Source organism: Choristoneura fumiferana, chromosome 24, assembly GCF_025370935.1.
Source record: "Choristoneura fumiferana chromosome 24, NRCan_CFum_1, whole genome shotgun sequence".
Taxonomy (NCBI): Eukaryota; Metazoa; Arthropoda; class Insecta; order Lepidoptera; family Tortricidae; genus Choristoneura; species Choristoneura fumiferana.
The window spans coordinates 3,152,943-3,176,018 of NC_133495.1; the positions used below are offsets into that span (position 1 = coordinate 3,152,943).

Below are 23,076 nucleotides of genomic sequence, written 5' to 3' on the forward strand. Positions count from 1 at the left end.
CGCCTACCTGAGACAATGTTATAGTGTTCCTCTTGTTAGGTATGTTTTTCGTAAGAGCATCAAAGTTAATGATATAAGAGAATAATTATAATTATGTACTTAATTAGTGTGCGTCAAAGTTACCCAATGGCAATAATTAATTAAAAAACGTGAACGCACGTCGTGCGTAACATACTCATAGGGCATTTTTACCCCACAACAAAAAACAGACTTTATAAAATGACGTCACGAAACAAACTCTTGCCATTCGGACTTACTCCACACACCTATCTCTCTCATGCACATTGAAGCTAAGTGAAATGGCTAACAAGAAACCGGTCCGAATTGCCCTGTGGTCACCATACTGGTTATTAAATGCTACCACACTACATCCGTTCCGAACGATGCTTGCATAGAAAATACACTTGTTGCAACGAATAGAGACAAAAAGCGGGTGCGGCGAGGTGTGACGAAAAGGGCCGGTCGGGTCATGCATCGCCGAAATGAACATTAGTAAGCTGTTAGCTTAGTATAGCGATAACTAACAATTTTATGGTACTTACTTGCCGAAAAGGAAAAAAATAAATGACAGTGAATGCTCTATAGCAGGGTTCCCAAAGCATGCGTGTTAATCCCTGGTAAGTAAAGTACTTATCCTATCCAAGGGCGCCGCGTGGGAAACTGAGGTGATTTCGTGGAATTTGAGTTGTTACTGTATTCGAAAGCCGAACTCTCCGATGTTAATGCGACTGGTTACGGTTGCCATACATACAGTAATGAGCTATCTAGCAAAAAGTAAAGTAAGTTTTAGGTAAAAAGTTTTTTTTGCTGGCTGTACTGTCAGACAATGTACCTACTATACATTAAGTACCTGTATTTAATAATAGAGTGCATGTGCCGATATTTTTACTTTTTTTTTTAGTTCTTTGGTCGGCTTAAAGCCGATTCCGCGTCGATAGATGTGGGGAAACCCTTATTAGTCTTGTTAGTATGTGACTCGGTCGGTATCACATTATTTCACACATTTTTGTGCACCTTCAGTGAATGGTCGCTCGACTATTCTTAAAATGCCAAATACAGAATATTTTAATAAATTTATGCTTAATAATCAATAAACAAAGAACAACGGCTAGAAAAAAAACATGAAAATAATCTTAAAATAATATTCAATGTTTTGTTTACCAAATAAAATTAGTCGAAGGAAGAGGCCTGAATTTGATTGCCATGTACAAAATACTAAAACTATTTTTAAAGTTTGAGGCCTCTTACATTTTCCATCAGTTTCAAAAAGTCATAATGTACTTCTGCTCATTTAAATAATAAATTTCTGGGAATTAAATTTGAATGAATGGTGAAGTAGCTAAATGATTATTGGAATTTTGCGAAGGCAAGGAAAGTGTTTATATTTATATATGGCAGCACCGTAGTTCACCGTACTGTCATTCGGATAGATTCTTTGGCGGGAATTTGAAACGAAAGGGCGTCAAACTTGAATTTTTTGAAAAGAAATTCATAATATTGTATATATTTGTGTTTTAGTGTTTTTATTTGTCTGTAAATATCTAATATTAAGTGGAGTGTTTAAAATGGTGGGTAACGAGGGCGGGGGTGGCGATCCCCTCGCCCCCGGCACAAAACGGAGCAGGACAATGGACAGTGAAAAGAAAAGTGGTGGAGGCGGTGAGGACAATCTTTACTTACCTTATCACAAACCTGATTATAAGAGACTCTATCCGGAAAACTCGGCTTCCACGGAATTTAAAGTATTCGTCGAATCTAGTACGAACGAAAGACTAGGAAACAAAAGCCCAATTTATTTGAACCACATATTCTCAAATGGAATCAAAGGTGTAGTGGCTATTCGCAGAATAAATGCTAGTAAGATTGTGGTGGTATTTAAACAATTTAACACGGCCAACAACTTTATTAACAACACGGCTTTTCTGGAAAAAAATGGCATGCGAGCTTTCATCCCCGCAGCTCATATTGAAAAAACAGGAATTATTCGATTTGTTCCAGTGAACATTTCTAACAAGGACTTGTACTCCAAGCTGTCGTCGATATATGAAATAATTTCAGTCAGACGTTTTTCGAAAAAGGTAGGTCAAGAACGAGTGCCTTTGCAAACTGTGAGCATTACGTTTCTGTCAAATTCATTGCCTGACAATGTTCAATATGACCTGTTCTCGTACAGGGTATTCGATTATATTCCTCCTCTGCAGCAATGTTACAGATGTTTTAAGTTTAATCACTCGGCCAAGATCTGCAGCGGCAAACAGCGCTGCAGTTGTTGTGCTGGTGATCATCCACTATAAAGAATGCGATAAACCAAACGAGCTTTCTTGCGTAAATTGCAGCGGGCCACATATGGCTATTTCAAGGACTTGTCCAATAAAAATGCAAAAAATGATGGAGAAAAAGAGTAAATTACTTACTCTTCTATTGTAAATACCAAAAACGCTGTGGACTTTCCCCCGTTAAAAACTACTCAGCAAACTGTACAAAATGTAAATTCGGATGTAAATAAGCCTTTATATACCACTGTAAATAAGACACAGAACCAAACGAAAGTCACTTCTGTTGCTGATGTTAAAACTCAGCTATTAGGTAATAATGATCTGACTATGGCTATTGTTCGTACATTAATCCAATTGGCTAATAATGCTGATGACACTCCCGTTACTACCACAACAATTAAAGAGATGCTTTTTAAAAATTTATCTTAAATGGATTCTAGTTCTCATAATTCACAGTTAAGAATCGCTCTTCATAATATTCAAAGTGTTAAAAACAAAAAAACTTTAATTATTAAGTTTTTAAAAGAAAATAATATAGATATCTGCCTACTGAATGAAACATGGCTTAAAGAAAATCAAACTTTTAACATTCCTGGTTACAATATATTTTATAAAAATGCGAAAAATGAACATGGAGGTGTAGCCATCCTGATAAAATCATTTTTTAAGTGTAAATTATTACAAACTGATTTTTATGAGGACATTCAAGCAATTGCTTTATCGCTGTCTGTTGAAAGTGGTAATATGTCAATATTATGTGTCTATTGTCCCCAACTGGAGGCCTTATGCGTATTAATAATTTACGGAAATTAATAAATGACCTACCTAAACCCATTTTTGTAGCAGGAGACTTTAATGCTCACCACATAGCTTTCGGCTGCGTTTCCACTAAGGGTCGTGGCCAACAATTGTTCGACATGATTGACGAGTGTAATTTATGTATATTAAATGATGGCAGCTTTACAACTCTTAATTATCCTAATCGCAATCCTTCTGCTATAGACGTTAGTCTAATCAGTCCTTGTATTGCCCCTCTTTGTGAGTGGTCAGTACATGATGACAACATGGGAAGTTATCATTTCCCAACTATAACAGACATAACACTCTCAATAGACAGATATCAAATAAACCCTCCTGTTGACAAGTTTTTGTATAACAAGGCAGACTGGGAAAAGTTTAAAAAATTATCAATTGATATGTTTAACGATTTGACTGTGGACAATGAGAACCCTTTGGAATCATATAATCAGTTTTGTATTCGGCTCAACACACTTAAGCAAGAATGCATACCTAAATTTACTAAAACTTCAACTTTTCGAAGTAAACCTCCGGCACCCTGGTGGAATGATAAATGTGAACAGAGTGTTGTCAACTCTTATGAGGCTTTAAAGTGCTACAGAGCTACTCCTACTATTGAAAATTACATACATTACAAAAAAATTGATGCTATTAAAAAAAGGACTATTGCTGAGGAAAAAAAGAATGGCTGGCAAAGACTTTGCGACAATTTTAATAGAACTACACCAATAAGCGTTATTTGGAATTACATTAAAATGTTTAAAGGTATGAATAAAAGTAAAAACAAATCATACAACGATGAGTTTATCGCATCCTTTTTAGATAAGTTGTCAGAAGACAGCACAGTTAGTTTCGACAATCTAGATGTATACTTTAATCTTAATAATAATAATGAGAAATCCAAGTTTCTGTTAGAACCTTTCTCAAGAAATGAATTTTTACTAAGCCTTCAATCTCGTAAAAATACAAGCCCTGGTTTAGACGATTTTCCCTACATACTAATTAAAAGCTTGGATTCAACTGTACAAGATATTTTATTAGATATATTCAATGCACTATGGTCAAAACAAATAATTCCTCAGCCGTGGAAAACCCAGTGCGTGATTCCAGTTCTCAAACCAGATAAGTCCCCAGATTGTGCTGATTCATATCGGCCTATTTCCTTGTCATCATGCATTGGTAAAGTTTTTGAAAATATGGTAAAATGTCGCCTCGACTGGTTTGTTGAATCAAATAGCATTATTCCGCATGTGCAATATGGATTCAGACGAGGTAGGAGCTGCGCAGACAGCTTCTTATCCCTTATAACAGATCTGAAATATGCAAAAAATAGTAATGTTAGTGTTGCATGTGTTTTTTTGGATGTCAAAGGAGCATTTGATAATGTTCATCCTGGAATATTAGTTAAGGTGTTAACTAACTTGGGAATACCGGGGTTAGTTGCCAAGTGGGTGCATGAATTTCTAGTTAACCGAACATTATATGTGAAACATAATAATATAATACATGGCCCAAGATCTGTGTCTAGAGGCACTATGCAAGGTGCAATTCTGTCACCTTTGCTATATAATTTGTATACTAGTGAGATTTGTAAATATGTAAATACAGATTTTGTAAATATTTTACAGTTTGCTGATGACCTTGTACTATATAGTGTCAATAATGATGTAGACATAGCCATCCATAAAATTAACTATGCTCTTAAGGAACTACATTTATTTTACCATAACAGATTACACCTACAAATTAATCCAACTAAAAGCAGTTCTATGATTTTTAGTAAGGACTCTCCTTCTAATAATATTATATTCAATAATGAAGTAATTTCCCAAGTTAACCATCATAAATTTTTAGGCATAGTTATTGAGAATAACTTAACTTTTGAAAAACATATTAATATATATCTCAAAACTCCACAAAAGGGCTAAATATTATGAGGTGTCTAGCGGGAGTATCTTGGGGGGCAGACCCAAAGATACTTTCAATTTTGTATAAAGCAATAGTTAGAAGCCATTTTGACTATAGTTGTTTAGCTTACTTAGATAGTAATTATGTACATAGACTAGACATTATTCAGAATAAGGCTTTGAGGGTGATTTCAGGAGCTTTCTGCTCAACTCCCATTAGAGCAATGGAGGTTGAAACAACAATCATGCCTCTTGTATTGAGAAGATTACTACTGGCAGAAAGACATAGTGTGAAGCTATTAGCTTCAAACAATCAAAATATAATTAAAAAAATAATACCTTGTGAATTAGACTGCCATGATCCTATGACTACAGGTGCCGATCTTCTCAATGGCCAGGCTCCCAAAGTCTCTCGCATCCTGCTGGAAATGAGGAAGAAATTCCCATCATTGTATGCAATATCACCTTGGCCATGTTATTCACATTCATTCAGTTCTATATTCCCTCAAGTTTCAGTAATTAGGGCTTCCATCACCTCTAATCAGGATATGTTAGAATTTTTAAGTGAAAATGAAGATTACTACAAACTTTATACAGATGGCAGTAAGGGAGAAAATTATGTTCGTAGTGCTGTTTATAACCCTCAAAATAAATTTGTTCAAAGCTTTGTTCTGAATAGTAATTGTAGTATATTTACTGCGGAGGCATATGCTGTTTTAGAAGCACTCAAGTTAATTGCATTTACTAATAGTTACCATAAATTTTTAATTCTTACTGACTCTTTAAGTCTAATTAAAGCTCTGGAAAGCTTTAAAGTTCATTTTAAAACATCATACATGATTTTTAAAATAAGAGAAATCATTAACAATTATAGAAGAAAAGGATTGGAAATTTCTTTTATGTGGATACCGTCACATAAAGGAATAACAGGCAATGAAATAGCTGATAAGGCTGCATATGATGGAATCAATGCGATAGATGTGTCCTTAATTGTCAATATTCCGGTTACTGATTGTTATGCCGCCATTAAACATGATGTACAAAAATTGTGGCAAGAATTCTGGAAGAAGGATCAGGAAGCCAAGGGGAATGGTATGGAAGCATTCAGCAAGACTTACCAGTCAAACCATGGTATAATAAGCTCAAGTCACCCAGCCGTGATTTTATCACCACAATCAATCGTCTTCGTTTTGGCCATACTAAGACACCTGCACATCTGACCAGACTTGGAATTGTACATAATAATAAATGCAACAACTGCGGAGGTATCGGCGATATAGACCATTTGATTTTTTCCTGTCCGGCATACTCTTTGGATAGGTTAATCCTGGCTAGTGAAGTTAAAGTGTTATCATCAGCTAACGACCCCTCCCGCCGCCTCAGTGAATTGTTAAAAAATGTGGACTGTTTTATACCAATCTTTAAATATATTAAAAATACTTTCAAAGAACTTTGACATTACAGTGAAATGTGAAACATACTCTGATGCTCCGATTAACGATTAGTACCTCTGATGTGAAAATAAAAAGTTGTGAAGTGAATGACTTACGTGACGTTTAATAAATGGTGTTACCAATAAAGAAATAACTGATATGACAACATGAAAAAAAGACTTGCTTAAAGGTCTAGTAACCAGGCCATAAAATTACAAAAAAAAAAAAAAATACCGTCATTCGTGACAGATGTTTTACGCGCCAACAACAATGTTGCTAGACTTGCTCCGCCACGTTTAACTGAGTTGCGTTTACACGTTTTTTAGATACTTTTTTGTGTGTTTTTGGCTATTACTCATCGTGTTATTATTCTTAATGAACTTATGGTTACAATAATTAATGATATTTCGTAAATATTTTGTAATTCGAGTTAGTAATTGCATTTGAACGTCTCCAACAGTCAGTTGGTCATGTAACTCGACGCGCGTTAGACCAACCAAGTGTTAATTAAGGACTAGTATTTCAACTCGTAGTGTGTGAAACATGTCTGCGATAACGCCGCGTCGCTCTTCGCGGCTTCCTCACACTCATACGCCGAAAATGTCGGAGAGGAAAAAGAGCTTGTTCCATAGTGAGGCTGAGGCGTCTAGGGAGTCTTTGACTAAGCACCGGCGGCTGCCCGTGGTTGATAGTGAGAGCGACAGCGATGACTGCGACCTAGGCATTATCAGCACCCTGGATTCGAGCTCTGGAGACGAGGTAGACCCAGGCGTACCCAAGACGCCTGAACGGAGGAACTGGCGTGAGTTACTTAGTAAATCTTGTATTTGATTGGATTATCTCGATTGTAGAGTTACTCGAGAACTGCAAAAGTAGGTGGAAACTCCTAATTCTTCAGTTTATTGAGCATGTTGATGAATGTATCTACTGTGACAAAACCTCTTTACAACAATGTGTGATGAATGAACTGACATAATTAGTATCATAATAATTGACCTCATTAGCTATTAGTTTTACAACTGCAGAATATAAGGTGTTATTAAGGTTGTAACCACCCATGTATTTTGTTCATAGGTACTTGGAATACAAAAAAAAAGAATTCACTCTTAGTAAGGTTAGGTAACCTTCATGAGCAATGTTTGTTTTCAAAATTTTATAAAATGCTCCATGTATAAATTGTTGTTAAGTTGGAAATAATAAAGAAAAGCCTGACATATTTTATTTCACCATTGATCAAAGCAGTTTTTTTTTGTATAACAAGGTCAACTAGGTAGCAGCATGTACATTTTCTTTGTTACTTTGTTGTTGTTTATTCCAAAATCAATGAACACTGCCTAGCTCATGTACAGTCAAGTGTAAAAATATGTACTTTTCAGTTTCAAAAATAAGTACCACAGACTCTTATTCCGAAGCAATAAGGCTGTAGTAACATATTTTTGAGTGGTTTGAATAGATACTTATTTTTGCGCTTGACTGTACAAGAAAACCTTGTATTTTTCACTGATTTTTGTGAGTACCCATTCATACCAAAAATTTTGAATTAATTGATCATACTATAATTTAAAAAATAGTCTCTTGCAGTTGGGTAAAAAAAAAAACATGGGACATCTGACACCAATTGACCTACTTAGGTCCCAAACAAAACAAAGCTTGTACTATATGGATACTAGGCAATGGATAAACATACTTATATAGATAAACACAAACTTAAATACAGATTAAACATCCAAGACCTGAGAACAAACACGTGTATTATTCATACAAATATCTGCCCTGGACGGGAATCAAACCTGGGACCTCAAGCTTCATAGTCAGGTTCTCTAACCACTTGGCTATCCGGTTGTTGCTACAAAAATGTACAAGCTAACCTTGATTCACTAATAGTTAAGTAATAAATTGAACTTTTTAAATTTTCCTTTTTTATTTATGCAGATGGAACCAGAAGCTCAAAACTTCTCAAGGAATCCAATGACCTCAAGAACTTCATCAAGTCTCCTTTCACACTAAACAAGTACCAGACTAGATACTCATGTCCCGACAAAAACTCAGGCTCCCTCTCCACTCCAGTCACTCCTCACATGCAGAACCACCCTGGAACCCCTTCATCCACCCACTCCTGTACCAGTATACACACAACCTCATCAACCTCCAGCAAGGCCAGAAAAAGCCTTGCATCCCTAATAGCTGATACCGAGAGCTGCAGCAGCTCTTTAAAGGACCTCAATTTTGACACAGACTCTGGTACAGATACCAAAGAAAACACACCAACAAAATCTGTCAGGCGATCTGTTAGAAAACAGAAATTGACGCCGAAATTTCAAAGTTTCAAAGGCATTCTACTAGAACAGAAAAAGAATGTCACAACGCCGCCACTTAAAAATGCTGTTGTTTGCTTAACAAAAATGGATATGAGCATTCTGTCGCCAACGCAAATGTTGAAAACGCCCAACACGACGGAAGCTAACGTGTCGCCGCCGAAGTTGGGCCACAACAGGCGCTCCGTTGTTGAGATAGCCGAGAGCCCCGAGTCTTGTGATAGTGAGAAGAGTCACAAAAGGCTTCGGAACAATAGCGTTACTGAGTACGGGCCTGTGTCTAAACATCCTAAATTAGACGCTAATCCGGCTTCTAAAGCTCGTCTATCGCTTTTCAACAGTGATAAGTTGAAAGAAATTCTTTCTGCTAAGTGCTTCTATGGTAAAAGCAATCCAGATTTAAATGCCACTATCACAACTAAACTGTCGAATGCTATTGAAGTTACCAGCACACACCGCCGCCGCCTGTTTACACACTCACACGCACATCGACGCAAGAAGAATTCAGGCCAGATTAATTTAGGAGTTAGACACAGAATAAGAAAGCCCAAAGTGTCTAAAAATAAAATGTTGGCAAACAAAAACAATCCATACATTAATAAGTCTGACACAGCTATTTTGAATAACAGCAGAGTTTCAAATGTTTCTGCCAACAATTTGAGTATGAACAATGTTTCTATGCTAAGTCAAAATTCGTCACAAGAAATTGATGAGAAAGGTAAGCAATTTTATAGTTCAATGACCAGATTGTAATTGTGAAACTTCACAATTGTAATATAGCTGCTCGCGATCATAATACTACATAAGTTGTTGATCTTTTACATGTATACCCTAAAGGGTATACATGTAATCTAATTAGAGGTAGTCTAATTATTAAAGATAAATCTTTCTTTGCATTTTTTCTTAGGTTCCATACCTCAGCTGGTAAAACGAAACACTTTCTTGTCCATTTGTTTGCTTGTCTGTATGTTTCATCCGTCTGTCAAGACCCTTTTTGGAGAGCATGGAGGTGCAAAGCTGATAATAATATCAAATACTCAAGTCTGCTACTCCTTGAAGCAGTAAAAAAATCAAACTCCTAAGTTAATGCAATCACAACATACAGTTGTTAAAAACAGGTGTTTCCACACCATTTGTTAATAATAAAATGAATATAACAAATAAATAGAATTATTTAAAAGATAAAACTGATAAACAAACATTAACACTTAAATAACTTGCATTCCAGACAAAGCCGATCCCTTTGACAAAGAAAGGCAAACCATAGAAGCTCTTCTCAGTCAATGGACGGAAGAAGAAGTCCCGGAATCTGAGATCCATCGACCAGAGCTCCCATGTTTCAACAGCACAGTCATCGCGGAGACCAATCAGATCTTCCAGCCAGTGACTGCCATCCCTGTATCTGGAGAAAATGTACCAGATGGGGAGGCAGTTATTATTGAACTGGGGGCCGATGCTCCTCAGAAGCCAGCTGATGCTGATGTGATGATGACGGAACTGCATAAGACTAGTCATGGAGAGGTGCCAAATGCTAAGTTCTTGCCTGTTGATGGAGGGTTTATACTTGTTGATGAAAATGCTGTGACAGGTAAGGAATTGGAGTGTCCCGATCAATCAAAGTCAAAGTAGTTTTATAAAATTTAGGGGCTGTTTCACCATCCATTGATTAGTGTTAACTGACGGTTAAATGTGATGCCGTCTCCGTCTATTCGAACAAAACAAATAGAGACGGCATCACACCTAACCACTAGTTAACACCAATGGATGGTGAAATAGCCCCTTGTACTTCGTTTTTTTTAGCATTAGAAAGAAGGTGAGCGATCTTGACGTCTTTTTATTGAAAAACACTTTTGAAAAATAAGCCACAGCAAATAGTAACAATTAGCAAAGACATACGACCATTTACATGCTGGTGGTATCATAAGTAATAGTTAGTACTTTTTTTGTAAAACATTTTTCAGTAAAAAGACTCATCAAAATTGTTTACCCTTTTTCTAATGCTAAAAAAAACGAAGTATAGACCACAACAAGCACTTTTAAATGTCGAATAAATAATCTATGTTAAGTCAGGTCTTCACAGGTGAATTTCATTAATGTTAGCATACAAGACACTCGCGCCAATTTTGTCTAATCCTATCATTTGAGATTTCAAGATTTTATCCCAATCCCGTGGAAATATTGATATAAAAAGTAGCCTATGTATTATTCCAGATGCCCGTTTCTGCATACCAAATTTCGTTGTCTCTTTTTAAATATTACATTAAATACCTTACAGGCTAATACGCATAATTAATGAAAAACAACTATAATAATTGTATATGAAGGAGTAGCAAACGCAAGCACGCACTAAATTTCGCATTTATAATATTAGTAGGATTATTATAGTTCTGTGTTTAAACGTGATGTTTTAGCGCCAACTCAAGAAGAGCTGCCGGATCTGGACGAGATCGAACGTGAACTGAAGATGTTGGATGAACAGATACTCCTGATGACTCAGGCCGATAACACTCAAGGGTGTGCTGTGAATGAGCCACAAATCAACACAGGTAAGCGTAACAAGACTATTCGAAAAGTATTTTGAACACTTGATATTTTATTTGTGTTTATAGCCATCATGATCATGGGCGTACCCAGGGGAGGAAATTGATGCTTTATATGTATTATGCGTTCACCCCCTGGAAATTGATGCTTTACAATGGTTTATGCGTTCATTTTAAAAAGAGAACTCGCAAGCCGAGTGTTGTCTCAACTGAAAAGCAAGTTTATTTGTGAGGGTTCTATTCAGAATTATTCACCATTTTTGAGAAATAATTAGTCTCGGCTGGAATGGCAATTACTCGCAAGCTTCCTCACCTGAGCCAGAAACTAGCCCCCCCCTTATTCATTAAAACTTAACAAGCCTATGTTAACTAACAAATGCTTTGTCCCTTTCTAACAAATACAAATGTCGAAGTGACAGATAAGGACAAACGAATTTTAGCGGCATTTTAACTAAAATAGGTTTGATTGTCGTTTATGAATAAGGGGGTTGGTGCGTACTGTAGCGAAGGGCGTTCTTGTGATAATAGGGTAAATCGTCAATTACTGGCCACCGTTGGATACGTGGTCACCTTATACTACAAATGAATTCTAGTTACCTATAAACAGATTTTTTTGTTTGTTTGTTCAGAGAGATGGAGGAGGCTTCTACCCAATAGGGGCCATAACAGTAAACTACTTATCAATTAAAAATTTATATATAAACTTATTGTACTGTATGGATATATAAAGCTTTAATAATAATAATAAACAGAGTTAATTTTTAGTATAAGCCTATAAGTTGTCAATTACTGGCCACTAAAAATTATTTCTGGTCACCTATAAATAGAATTCATTTTTAGTATAAGGTGGCCAGTAATTGACAATTTACCCTACACACACCGAGAAAAATTGTGTCCATTACAGTTCATATAGCCTTGAAACACAGAGGGTTATTAATCGTAAAAGTAATAAAGGCATCCTTTGGTTAAGCAACCCTATCCACGGTTCAAACAGGGTTACCATGACGTAGGTATTGTGTAACGTAGCAGCCTAACCAATTTCATACACAATAAAGTAAATTTTAATTTATGTAAAACATAAATAGCATGTGGACTTTGTCATGAAATGGGCAAAACTGGAGGCGTTACTATACTAAGTTGCAACAAAATGTGTCCAGTTATGACATGTTTTTAACTGCATTTATTACATCTGTCAATGAACATTGACATTTGAAAGGAAATAATGTAAATCATGAGTGACGTATTTTTATTTGTTATTTGTCTCTGTAGTTTTTTGGGCTTGGTGTCTCTCAGTTTTGCATTTTTTTTTCGTTTCATAGTCTTTTCTTTCTACTCTGTATATAATGTCAATGTCGTACGATAGCAAATACATGCATCAGAAGTCTTGGATTCTCATTATACCTAGATTGACGTTTTGACTGAGGAGTAACATGCCTAAATTGAAATGTTTAAAACTATGTTGGCATAACAAATATCCCTTGGCACTTCTTGCTATTGCTAGATTAATTACTTTTTTTTAACTGTCGAATTGGCCGAGTACCTATGGCTCTTAAGCTCGTGAAACTTCTGAGTTTTAATTCATGTGCGAAACATGTTTACCACGAGCTTTAAAGGACAGGATGCATAAACCTGCGAAGCAATTCAATGGTGTGTGTGAAGTTCCCAATCCGCACTTGGGAACTACTGCCCAAGCCTCTCATTCTGAGAGGAGGCCTGGCTGGGACGTATATAGGCTATAACTGTCGAATTGGCTATTGCTTTACTTGAAACGTTAGGTAATTAACTAAATGTAAACAAAACAACGTCAATTAGGGTCTTAAATATTGAAATTCCCCCCTGTAACTATTTAAACATTAACATTTCTCAGTTTGTATTACAATGACAGATAAGTAAAATGTTTAAAATCCTTGAATGTATCAAATCTGGCAGCTGAATTTTGTTTACATTTTGTTAATTACCTAAACGTTTCAGGTATGGATTATTAATCTACTCGTAAGATTAAGCATTTTTTTTCAATGTTTGATAAAAAACGGTTCATGCATTTTTGAGACATTGAACTTTGAAATGAGAATGTCGAGGGTTTTTTAACTCTTCTATGTTTTGTATACCGACAGGTACAGAACCCTCGTTTCGCAAATTCCGTCCTTAATACCTAGTTTTCCTTATCTGCAGTTACCACAACCGTAAGTACGGAATTCATGGACCACCATGGAACCTTTTCAAAGAAAAATCATTACGATTTTCCTTTTTAATTAATGCGATGTCACTATGACGTTTACTGTGAAATGGGTCCATTGTGGCTCATGAATTAAAGTCATTGACCATACGTTTCGTATTGTTTTAGCACCAGAGACGGAGCCGACGAATGACAATGCGGATAAACTGTTCCCTATCTTCAGCAAACCTAACCCTGGATCCAGTACACCTAGCTCTAAAGGTACATAACTATATTCTTACTATCGACACACAACACGCTGAGTTTGGCCCTTTTTGCTTCTGCGGCACAATGCTTCTTTTCTGTTCCTATTTAGTAAGTATATAAGATTATGTAAAATTTTCTTATTTTTCTAGTTGAGCTGACTTTTAGCAAATAAATTTATTCTTTTTATGTGTTTTCCAAACATTGTTCTGCCATGCCCCGGTAATTTTCACACCGCCCCTTCGTGATTCGCTAAATACTTTTACGTTTTACTTTTACGAATATTTACGATGTGATGATCGATAGTAGGTATTATTATTAAAACAAGGCGCGAATGTTGCGAGCCGGTATTTTATTTTGATGGCCCGGTACCGCATCGCGACCCGGCAAATGGGAAACGCTGCTATAGCCTTAATAGGCTAGTGTCTTAAAAAATCTAATTAGTTCGTTAATTAGATTATCAGAAAACTTTGCAAGTGGTCTATAAGAAAAAAAATGTGCGATTAAATGAGCACTTTATTATGTAAAGTTGCAAAACCTTCCAATATAGTGAATGTCACCAAGGCCGTAGTTTATTTGTTCTATTGTGTAGCATTAAGTCTGGAGAACCATTAGTGAATATTATGCCTCAATGAAGCCGACTTCGATATTACTTATAACACTCGCCGAAGTCCGTAAAGCCACAAAAGTCCGCAACGTCACTTGATAGTTTTAAAGTCTGTTATTATTTGCATACAAAATACTATTTACAATATCTATATATCATAATTTATTTTATTTATAAAAGCCGAGCTAAAACCGCCCCAAGTTATAGTATATTCACCGTCTCCATGCAAAATACTTTTTTTTTTTTATTCTACTGGATGGCAAACGAGCAAGTGGGTCTCCTGATGGTAAGACATCACCACCGCCCATAAACATCTGCAACATCAGGGGTAATGCAGATGCGTTGCCAACCTAGAGGCCTTAGATGGGATACCTCAAGTGCCAGTAATTTCACCGGCTGTCTTACTCTCCACGCCGAAACACAACAGTGCAAGCACTGCCGCTTCACGGCACGATTAGCGAGCAAGATGGTGGTAGCAATCCGGGCGGACCTTGCACAAGGTCCTACCACCTGCGACACGCACACTTGCACGCACAGTAACTTATAATAACGTCGTGTCTCCAAACCTACCTCTGTGCTGAATACGTTGTTAGTAAGAACGTTAATATAGATTTTTTTTTATACAAATTGAACAGCACTCTTTTTTGTCTCAGCTACCAAAGGCAAGAGGTCGTTATTGAAGGGCGGCAGCAACCAATACGTTATCGATGCGGGCCAGAAGCGGTTCGGAGCGACGCAGTGTACCGAGTGCGGTGTTATTTACCAGGTGAGGGATTCTCTATCGTTTGCCCGAATTTCATTAGGCCTTATGTATCGTTATCCATAATTTTAATTTGTCTAAAGTATAATCTATTTTTTCTAACACGATTCAAATGACAGATGCCAAACTGACGCAACTAGTCTCCTACTGTTACGCAAACTATCGATACTTTTGCATGTACCTATAAAGTGCTAAAAGTGGGAATTAGCAATATTTGTTGATTTAAACGTTACGCTATCGAACTGAAAATATTATTTAAATTTTAAAATATAATTTATTCAACACTTGGAGTGTCACTTTCCGACTCTGACGAACAGTCTTGCAAATTAATAATAACGATAACCCTCACCTCTAGCAATTGCGGCCTATTGACACAACATTGTAAAGGCGTTCATTAAAGAAAATAAGTTAATATAACATAGTGCCTATGTAGTAACTTATTTTTAATGTGATTTCATTTTTTCAAGCATTATATCTCTGTTGGAAAAAATAAACAAATAGTTACCGCCTCACAAAGTTACATAATCATTATATGTAATTTGAATCGTGTTAGAAAAAATAGCGTATAATTTATTTGACACAGTATTTTCTTCAGAACTGATATTAAACTAACCTGGCCTAACTTATTGCATTATGTAAGACGACATATAAAAAAAAAACCTGAAAACAGCAGGGTTGTATATAATTTTATGACAAATGGCAATGGTATGGTAGTGGTAGTGAAAATCATGGTAAGTGTCAAAGAGTATATAATCACTACGTTTTAGGTAAGTGTAGTGATTCGCCAGATGAGACACTGATGTAACTATGAGCTGTTCGGTAAAGAAAATCGTGAGAAACCCAGTATATGTCTGTGAAGCAATTTTATGGTGTTTGTAAAGTTCCCAATCCATACTGGACCCGCGTGGGAACTGCAGCACACGCCTGCTGTAAAGATTCAATGCCATTTGTCTTAAAACACAATAGGGTATCAAAGTTTAATAATATATCTGTAGGTATCAACATATTCTTTAGTTGACTGTAAATATTTTTTTTTTGCAGATTGGAGATCCTCAGGACGAGCATGATCATTTGGTGCATCATAACGCGACAGACGTGCTTAGCCAACAATGTATATATTAAAAACAAAATGTGAGACTGGAGGCTGACACAGTCGCATTTGGTGTACTAAAGTAACTTTCAAAAAAATTATAAATATGTCTGTAAGTTTAAAGATAGGGATTTGTAATATGTGTGTAGGTATCAACATATTCTTTAGTTGACTGTAAATATTTTTTTTTTGCAGATTGGAGATCCTCAGGACGAGCATGATCATTTGGTGCATCATAACGCGACAGACGTGCTTAAATTCATTGTGAGTACCTTGACTATTTAAATGCCAACAATGTATATATTAAAAACAAAATGTGAGACTGGAGGCTGACATAGTCGCATTTGGTGTACTAAAGTAACTTTAAAAACATTATAAATAGAGTAATCGGACGGTCGACGACTAAACTTAAGTTTAAAGATAGGGATTTGTAGGTTTTGCACATTGTCTTGTTTGTAATATGTGTAAAAAAACTATGGAATATTTATTTATTGACCACCAACCATTTATTTGTTCCTGTAATAAAAAAAAATCCAAGGTTATGAGAAAACAAAGAAGTTATATAACTGTTAGAAGCCAGTATAATATAAAATTGATTTCTTTAATCAATCCCGGCCGCCGGCTGCTGGCCGGGGCAGATATTTGTATGAATAATATGAATGTTTGTTCGCGGGTCTTGGATGTTTAATATGTATTTAAGTATATATTTATCTATATAAGTATATTTATCCGTTGCCTAATGCCTAGTATCCATAGTACAAGCTTTGCTTGGTTTGGGACTAGGTCAATTGTCAAGTGTCCCATGATATTTATTTTTATGTGCGTTTTGTTTTTTAAGAAAAATTGAAATTATGCAGGGCTGGAAGGAAGAATGCGTGGTGGGGCGCTGGGAGTCCGCCCGCTGCGTGCGCGTGCGCGGCGGCGAGCAGAACTGGCGGCGCGTCGCGGCGCTGCTCGCGCGCGTCGTCCACGTACAGCTCGGGTACAGCGCTGACCTGCCAAGGGACACGCACACATACACGGTTAGTTGTGAACAGGGATCGGACGGATTAGTCTCATTGTTAGCAATCATGTGGACATGATTCCAAAATTAATGCAATAATTAGTCATCTCTTACCTGAGATTTAATTTTGATTCCTAAATAAATAAATAACACAAAGATTTCTTCTAATGTAGATTTATAAAAAGGAATAAACAATATGTTTACCAAATTTGCTGTAGTCAGTCTATTCCTATTTTTACGTCAAAACCTGGTACTTTTATTAAAATTTTACTAAGGTAATTATTTTGAGAGTACCTACATGTTAATTGTTAACTCCAGAAATTCAAATTTAACTTCTAGAAACGAAGTAAATAAATTGACTAAAATATTATTTAATTTTGGAGTCATGTCCAGAATATTACGAACAATTACGCTAATCCGTCCGACTCCTGGTTATAAATCGATCAATCAACTTTACAACAACTACAACACACGGCGGCACATGGACGACATCACTCACACCGACGGCCGGCGTGATCACCACGCGCGTCGGCCGTCATCCGTCGTCACGAACAGCGCGCGGGCCGAGCGGCAACGGCCGGTGTTTGTATCGCCCGTCCCCGATCCGACCCGCTCTCTGTGAATACAACGAACCGCGCGGCTCACGCTTCGGGAACGACCCGACCCGCAGCCGCCCTCTTTGTGCGTTTCGCTTTAAGTGTTTGTTATTCTGTCCCGTAATTCAGGAGTCATTAATGATTTTGCTTAGAAAAATGCTTGCAATTTTTACTACCAGGTTCGAATTTCAAACCTATATAACTGTTATATGTAAAGGTAGATTAAAGATAGTTTTTCTGTTCAATACGCATTGTCAAGCTTTAAAAAATAAACAAATACCCGTAAAGTTCTACATGAAATCCCAACTTGACTGATTCCTTTTTACGCAGGCATACCTATACATAGACAAGAAGCAGATAGCGGGGTGCGCGATACTGGAGCCAAAGACGCGTGCGTTCAAGCTCATACCAGGAGACCCCGACTGCTGCACCACTGAAGACTATCCCGTCATGTGAGTAGTCTCCTTTAAATATAATTTGGTATCTACGTTACTTTAGGTACACTGACCATGCGTATCGCACGGTGAGACGCTCTATAAATCAATGTTATATGTAAGTACAGTCACCAGCATTAATATCTGCCACAGCGGAACGTGCAAAAATATCTAACACGTCCTCCCGGCCCTAGAAATAGAGTCGTATCAAATATTTATGCACGCTTGTTGTGTCAGATATTGGTGCTGGTGACTGTACCACCAGAGTTGAGGTCAGGCACACAAAAACATATCATGTGATAGTGGAATTTTGTCATTCACTCATCCATTCTCCTTTTAAGCAATCAGGTCTTCACATACCTGTGTGTGAAATCATTCACTTCAACTCTCGTGGCACTACCTATACCCACCAGGTCTGTTTAACCATCTGTCTGGGCCATGGTGTTGATATTTTTTATGAATTATGGAATTTAGCAACATAAATGTTGCATATAGTTGTAAATTGTATTGTACATCGTTTAGATACTTCGGAGCGGCCGAGGTCATCAGAAATATCGGAACATGCACTTTATTCTCAAGGCATTAGAGTTCATGCTTGGATATTTTTGATCACCTTGGCCACTCCTGAATATCTTTTTTTTATGCAACAGGCAAACGAGCATTTAATGGCGACTGTACAAACTGGAAATGTTTTTATTCCCTGTATGTTTTGTTCGCTATGTTTTTCACAATTGTTCCCAATCAATAAATGATGTATGTGTCCATCAGGTGTGGAGTGTCCCGCATCTGGACGCACCCGTCGTACCGGCGGCGCGGCGTGGCCTCCCGCCTCCTGGACTGCGGCCGCGCCTCGTTCCTCTACGGCGCAGCCCTACGGCCTACCGACATGGCCTTCAGCGCCCCCACCCCGCCCGGGAAAGCCCTGGCCACTAAATACTGCGGGACTGACCGGTTCTATGTCTATTTGGATTAAATTTACCCATGTAGCAAACACGCAGAGGACGGGTGCGGGTCGGGAATGCGGCGGGCCTATTTATGTGGATATAAACAGCACACCGACAGCGGGCGTGAGGCGGGTCGTCCGCGGGCGTTGCGGTGTGATGTTTTTCACATACAGCCATGTAAATAGATCCGCTGCACTCCCGACCCGCACCCGTCCTGTGTGTTTTGAGCTTTAGTAAGCATTGTCAGCTTGTCCGCACCATTTGGATCAGTTACACGCCTTGGTGGCGTTACCGCGTATTTTTCATTAGCTCTACGGTTGAAATTATACATATCGTCACTACTTTGAAAGAATCTCGTATCTAAAATCAATATGTCAACAAAATTGAACCTTGACATAATGTGCATAAAGTTCACTTTGGAAAAATTATCTATTTTGAGGTAAGAGTTTTTTCTAAAGTAGTGACGATGTGTATTCACATGTTTTATAAACATAAATACGTTGATAATCTCGCATAACTTTTAGTTTCGGTTTTAAAAATTCCATGGCATTGGGTATTGTAGGGGAAAATGTAACATTTGCAGCTAAACTAAAAACATGATGGCAGGAAAAAAACTAAATTTATGAAGGTTATGCTATGGCGGTGTGTATCACACTAATCGATTGATGAGCGAATGGGTTATTCGAATGTTTCTACTGCAACAATTGGTTTATTGTTGATAGATGAGATGAGAATGGATTGGTGGATTGGAATGTTGGTGATAAATCGATAATATCTACCACACCAATCGGTCTTTCGTTGATAGATTAGCATGGATTGGTTTATATTGGTAGACAGTTTCTACTACAACGATTGAGCGACGATCGATCGATTGGTGTGGTCTAAGCTTCAAACAAATGTGTAAAAATACCAAGCGTAATAACCAAATGAAGTGTATTAGAACTTGCAAGACGGTTAATCCGACAGTGCCTTAAATTTAAAAATGAAAGTATATTTGACAGTAAGAACTGTAGTTAGTTACCAGTTGACTTTTTTTCCGGGCTACAATGTCGAACATGTAACTAACTAGATTTTCTTGCTGCTGGTAAGTATGTTACTGTTGGCGTTCTGTAGAATCAACCGTATCAATGTTATTGTAACTGACATTGGCCCACGCCTTAATAATAATAATTAGCTTTATTGATAGTTTTGTACAGTCAAGGCCATAAATATGTGTACGTTAACAAGAGTTTAAAAATATCTATACACCTTTATGCCGAACCATACCGTCATTGTATACATATATTAGTCGCTATGGCTGTATATTTATGCACTCGACTGTACAAGTATGAAAAGTTACAAAAGACTTACACCGTCATAATGGCTGATACTTATTATGTTAGGCAGCGATGCCATTATCAAATTTTCTGTGAAACATTTCTCACTACAAATGGAGTGACGACTTGTGTTCAAGTTTCACAGGTATATTGCGACAAAGATCTTAACTATTTATTTATTTGTTTTATCTAATGTTTCCGTCAAGTTGATTTAAAAACGCGACGTACTTTAACAAAGCGAATCATAGCTGCTAGCACTATACGGGACCAAATAAAGTTTAGTCGTCGAATACTTGTTTTGTATATTTATATGTAGTTTTTCGTAATTTACCAAGGACTCAAAACGTCCAATTTTGACCGTTTTTCTTTAGATGCGCAACTGTCGCGTTTAGAGTTAATTTTAAATATTATTCTTAGTAATAGATTTAAAAAAAAACTAGTTCGTTGTGTCAATGCTATCTATTGCTCACCCGCGACCTTATGATAGCTGTCTATTCTATACAATAAATGTGTTCATGTAGCTCCTCCACCTCCACACTCTAAGAACACACAAATCACACAACCTAACCATCACCACCACTACACTACAATGACGCGTTTCGAACTTACCTAGAGTTCATCTCCAGAGCAACACATACATTTGTTGTATAGCCATAGCCATAAGGTCGCGGGTGAGCGAAGTAATTGTTTGTAGCTCATTTACAAGGACCTCCGCAAAGTAAAGCGTAATTCAATAAATTAATGTTGGATGACTAGAAATAAATTATCAGTTGGCATAATTATACTAAGAATAATAATTAGCGCGACAGCACGCGTTTTTAGAGATAGTTACCTATTTTTTTAGAACTTTTTAAAATTTTAGACAGCTACGTAAATTACGTCTCATAAAAGTGCCAATTTGTTGATAAGATTGTGCGTGCAAGATAAGTTTTTGATTCTTTTTTGTTATCTTAATTTATTGTGGATAAATTGTAGGTAAAAAGAAATTTAGTTAAAAACAGTAATTCTCCACTGATGCTTAAGTAAATATGAAGATTTTTGATTTCTTTGCTAATACATTTTTAATAGATTGTTTTATTCTACTTTTTATCTTTCTACCTGCAAGTTATTTTTATATAAAAAACTTAAATTGTAAGTTAGTAAATGATAGTTTTTAATTGAAAATGCTCTCTCCAGATGTGTCAGGGCTTTTAAAAGTAAAAAATCCTCGTTTTAGTTTTTGACGGTAATTACTATTGTTAATTTACCTTTTCTTGAAAGCTCGGCGCATTTCCTATTGGATCTACTCGTAATATTAAAGTGATACGCTTATATGTTTAATTAATGTTTAAATTCGCGTGTGTGTACGATTGTAGAATAGTAATGAAATATATTGCTTTTCTTTTTTCTGTTTCTACTTGTGGCACTACTTTAAGAAAAGCATCTCAAATGAAAAATGTCAACTAAAGTGAGTGACTAAAGTTCACTTATAATCAATCGATTTTGAGATACGATTTTTTTAATTCTAAGTATGACATTACACTACCAAGTAGTGTGATAGTTTTTTTTTTCAATGAAAAATGTTCTCTGTACTACATAGAATGCAATTTAACTTTTTGAAGAATTATGAAGGAAGTAAAATTACCTTGATAAACCTCACGAGAATAACGTACCTATGGTATAGACGCCAAAATAGTAGCATCTGCCGACCACACTTAAGCAGCGTTTCCACCTGAGATGCGCGAGGATGTGTAGCGAGGAATGTTTTTCATAAGCCAATAGAAACGCTTCATTTACCTCGCCTCGTTCCGCTCAGCTGTTTCCACCAGAGATGTGCTGTGCGAGGATAGATTAATGAAGCGTTTCTATTCGATAAAAAACACATTACTCGCACATTATTGGTGGAAACGCTGCTTTAAATGTCGTTAAAAATTAAAAACTAACTTTCGTCTAATTATTTTGATTCCAATTCTATTAGGTCCGTGACAAATATGTTTAGATGTTGCGACGCTATTTTTTGATATTTTTCTTTTACATTTTGATGAATTCTGTGTTTTTACTTGTAAAATATATCCAGTATTCTGTAATTTTCTACACGAATGCTATTTATTTTCTGTATGCCACTGCTGCTGTTTTACTTTACTTAACATTTTAATTCAATGTTGTCTTTCTTATTTTGGCCAGTCTAGTGCCTTGGCACAGTATAAACCCAGTAATATACAACTTTCGCCGGTTCAGTTAGCACGTGTTTCTAAAAGTTCAAACGGCGCGTTATTGTGTACATTACATACTCGGTTTATACTGTGATCTTAGTTTATTATAAGCCGGCCAACCATCCGTAATTGGCCATATTTTACTTAAGTGTCTCGTAGTATACTCCTCAGGGTCATTGGTCGGTCTTTAGCTTAGACTAGACCAAAGAATTCTGTACCTCAGACGATTGTCATAACGGTTGTAAATATTTAGTGTTAATTATTGTCTTTGTCAATTTTGCTAGTACCCTCTTTTATTTGTCGATTATTCCAACAATTGCATTTGATTTTAGAATATTTTTAATTTAACACGAGATTGTGTCCAGTTTTTTTTATATAAAAAGTTTTTGATAATCAGATTGTTTTATTTGTTTATTACTAAGCCTAGGGCGCAGGATAAATGAAAA

The 23,076-nt window shown here is 36.6% G+C and overlaps 1 protein-coding gene and 1 long non-coding RNA gene across 2 annotated transcripts; one reads left to right on the forward strand and one right to left on the reverse strand.

Moving 5' to 3' along the window:
- Positions 1-4,089: 4,089 nt before the first annotated feature.
- Positions 4,090-6,456, reverse strand: LOC141441748 (uncharacterized). The gene is made up of 3 exons (XR_012452842.1): positions 6,100-6,456; positions 5,321-5,403; positions 4,090-4,387 (listed from the first exon to the last, which is right to left on the reverse strand). It is a non-coding gene; the product is annotated as an uncharacterized lncRNA (long non-coding RNA).
- A 305-nt stretch (positions 6,457-6,761) lies between these two features.
- LOC141441749 (uncharacterized) lies at positions 6,762-23,026 on the forward strand. The gene is made up of 10 exons (XM_074106593.1): positions 6,762-7,216; positions 8,347-9,447; positions 9,958-10,317; positions 11,141-11,275; positions 13,614-13,706; positions 14,949-15,061; positions 16,341-16,409; positions 17,003-17,167; positions 18,075-18,196; positions 18,947-23,026. The coding sequence occupies exons 1-10, from the start codon at positions 6,958-6,960 to the stop codon at positions 19,149-19,151; spliced, it is 2,622 nt and encodes an 873-aa protein (XP_073962694.1). The 5' UTR covers positions 6,762-6,957; the 3' UTR covers positions 19,152-23,026.
- The last annotated feature ends 50 nt before the right edge of the window (positions 23,027-23,076 follow it).

Bases quoted from the DNA above. Each gene is read 5' to 3' on its own strand.
- LOC141441749 (XM_074106593.1), top strand. From the start codon at position 6,958: ATGTCTGCGATAACGCCGCGTCGCTCTTCGCGGCTTCCTCACACTCAT. The intron at 9,448-9,957 runs GTAAGCAATTTT...CTTGCATTCCAG, and splicing joins ACAAGAAATTGATGAGAAAG to ACAAAGCCGATCCCTTTGAC. The intron at 17,168-18,074 runs GTTAGTTGTGAA...CTTTTTACGCAG, and splicing joins GGGACACGCACACATACACG to GCATACCTATACATAGACAA.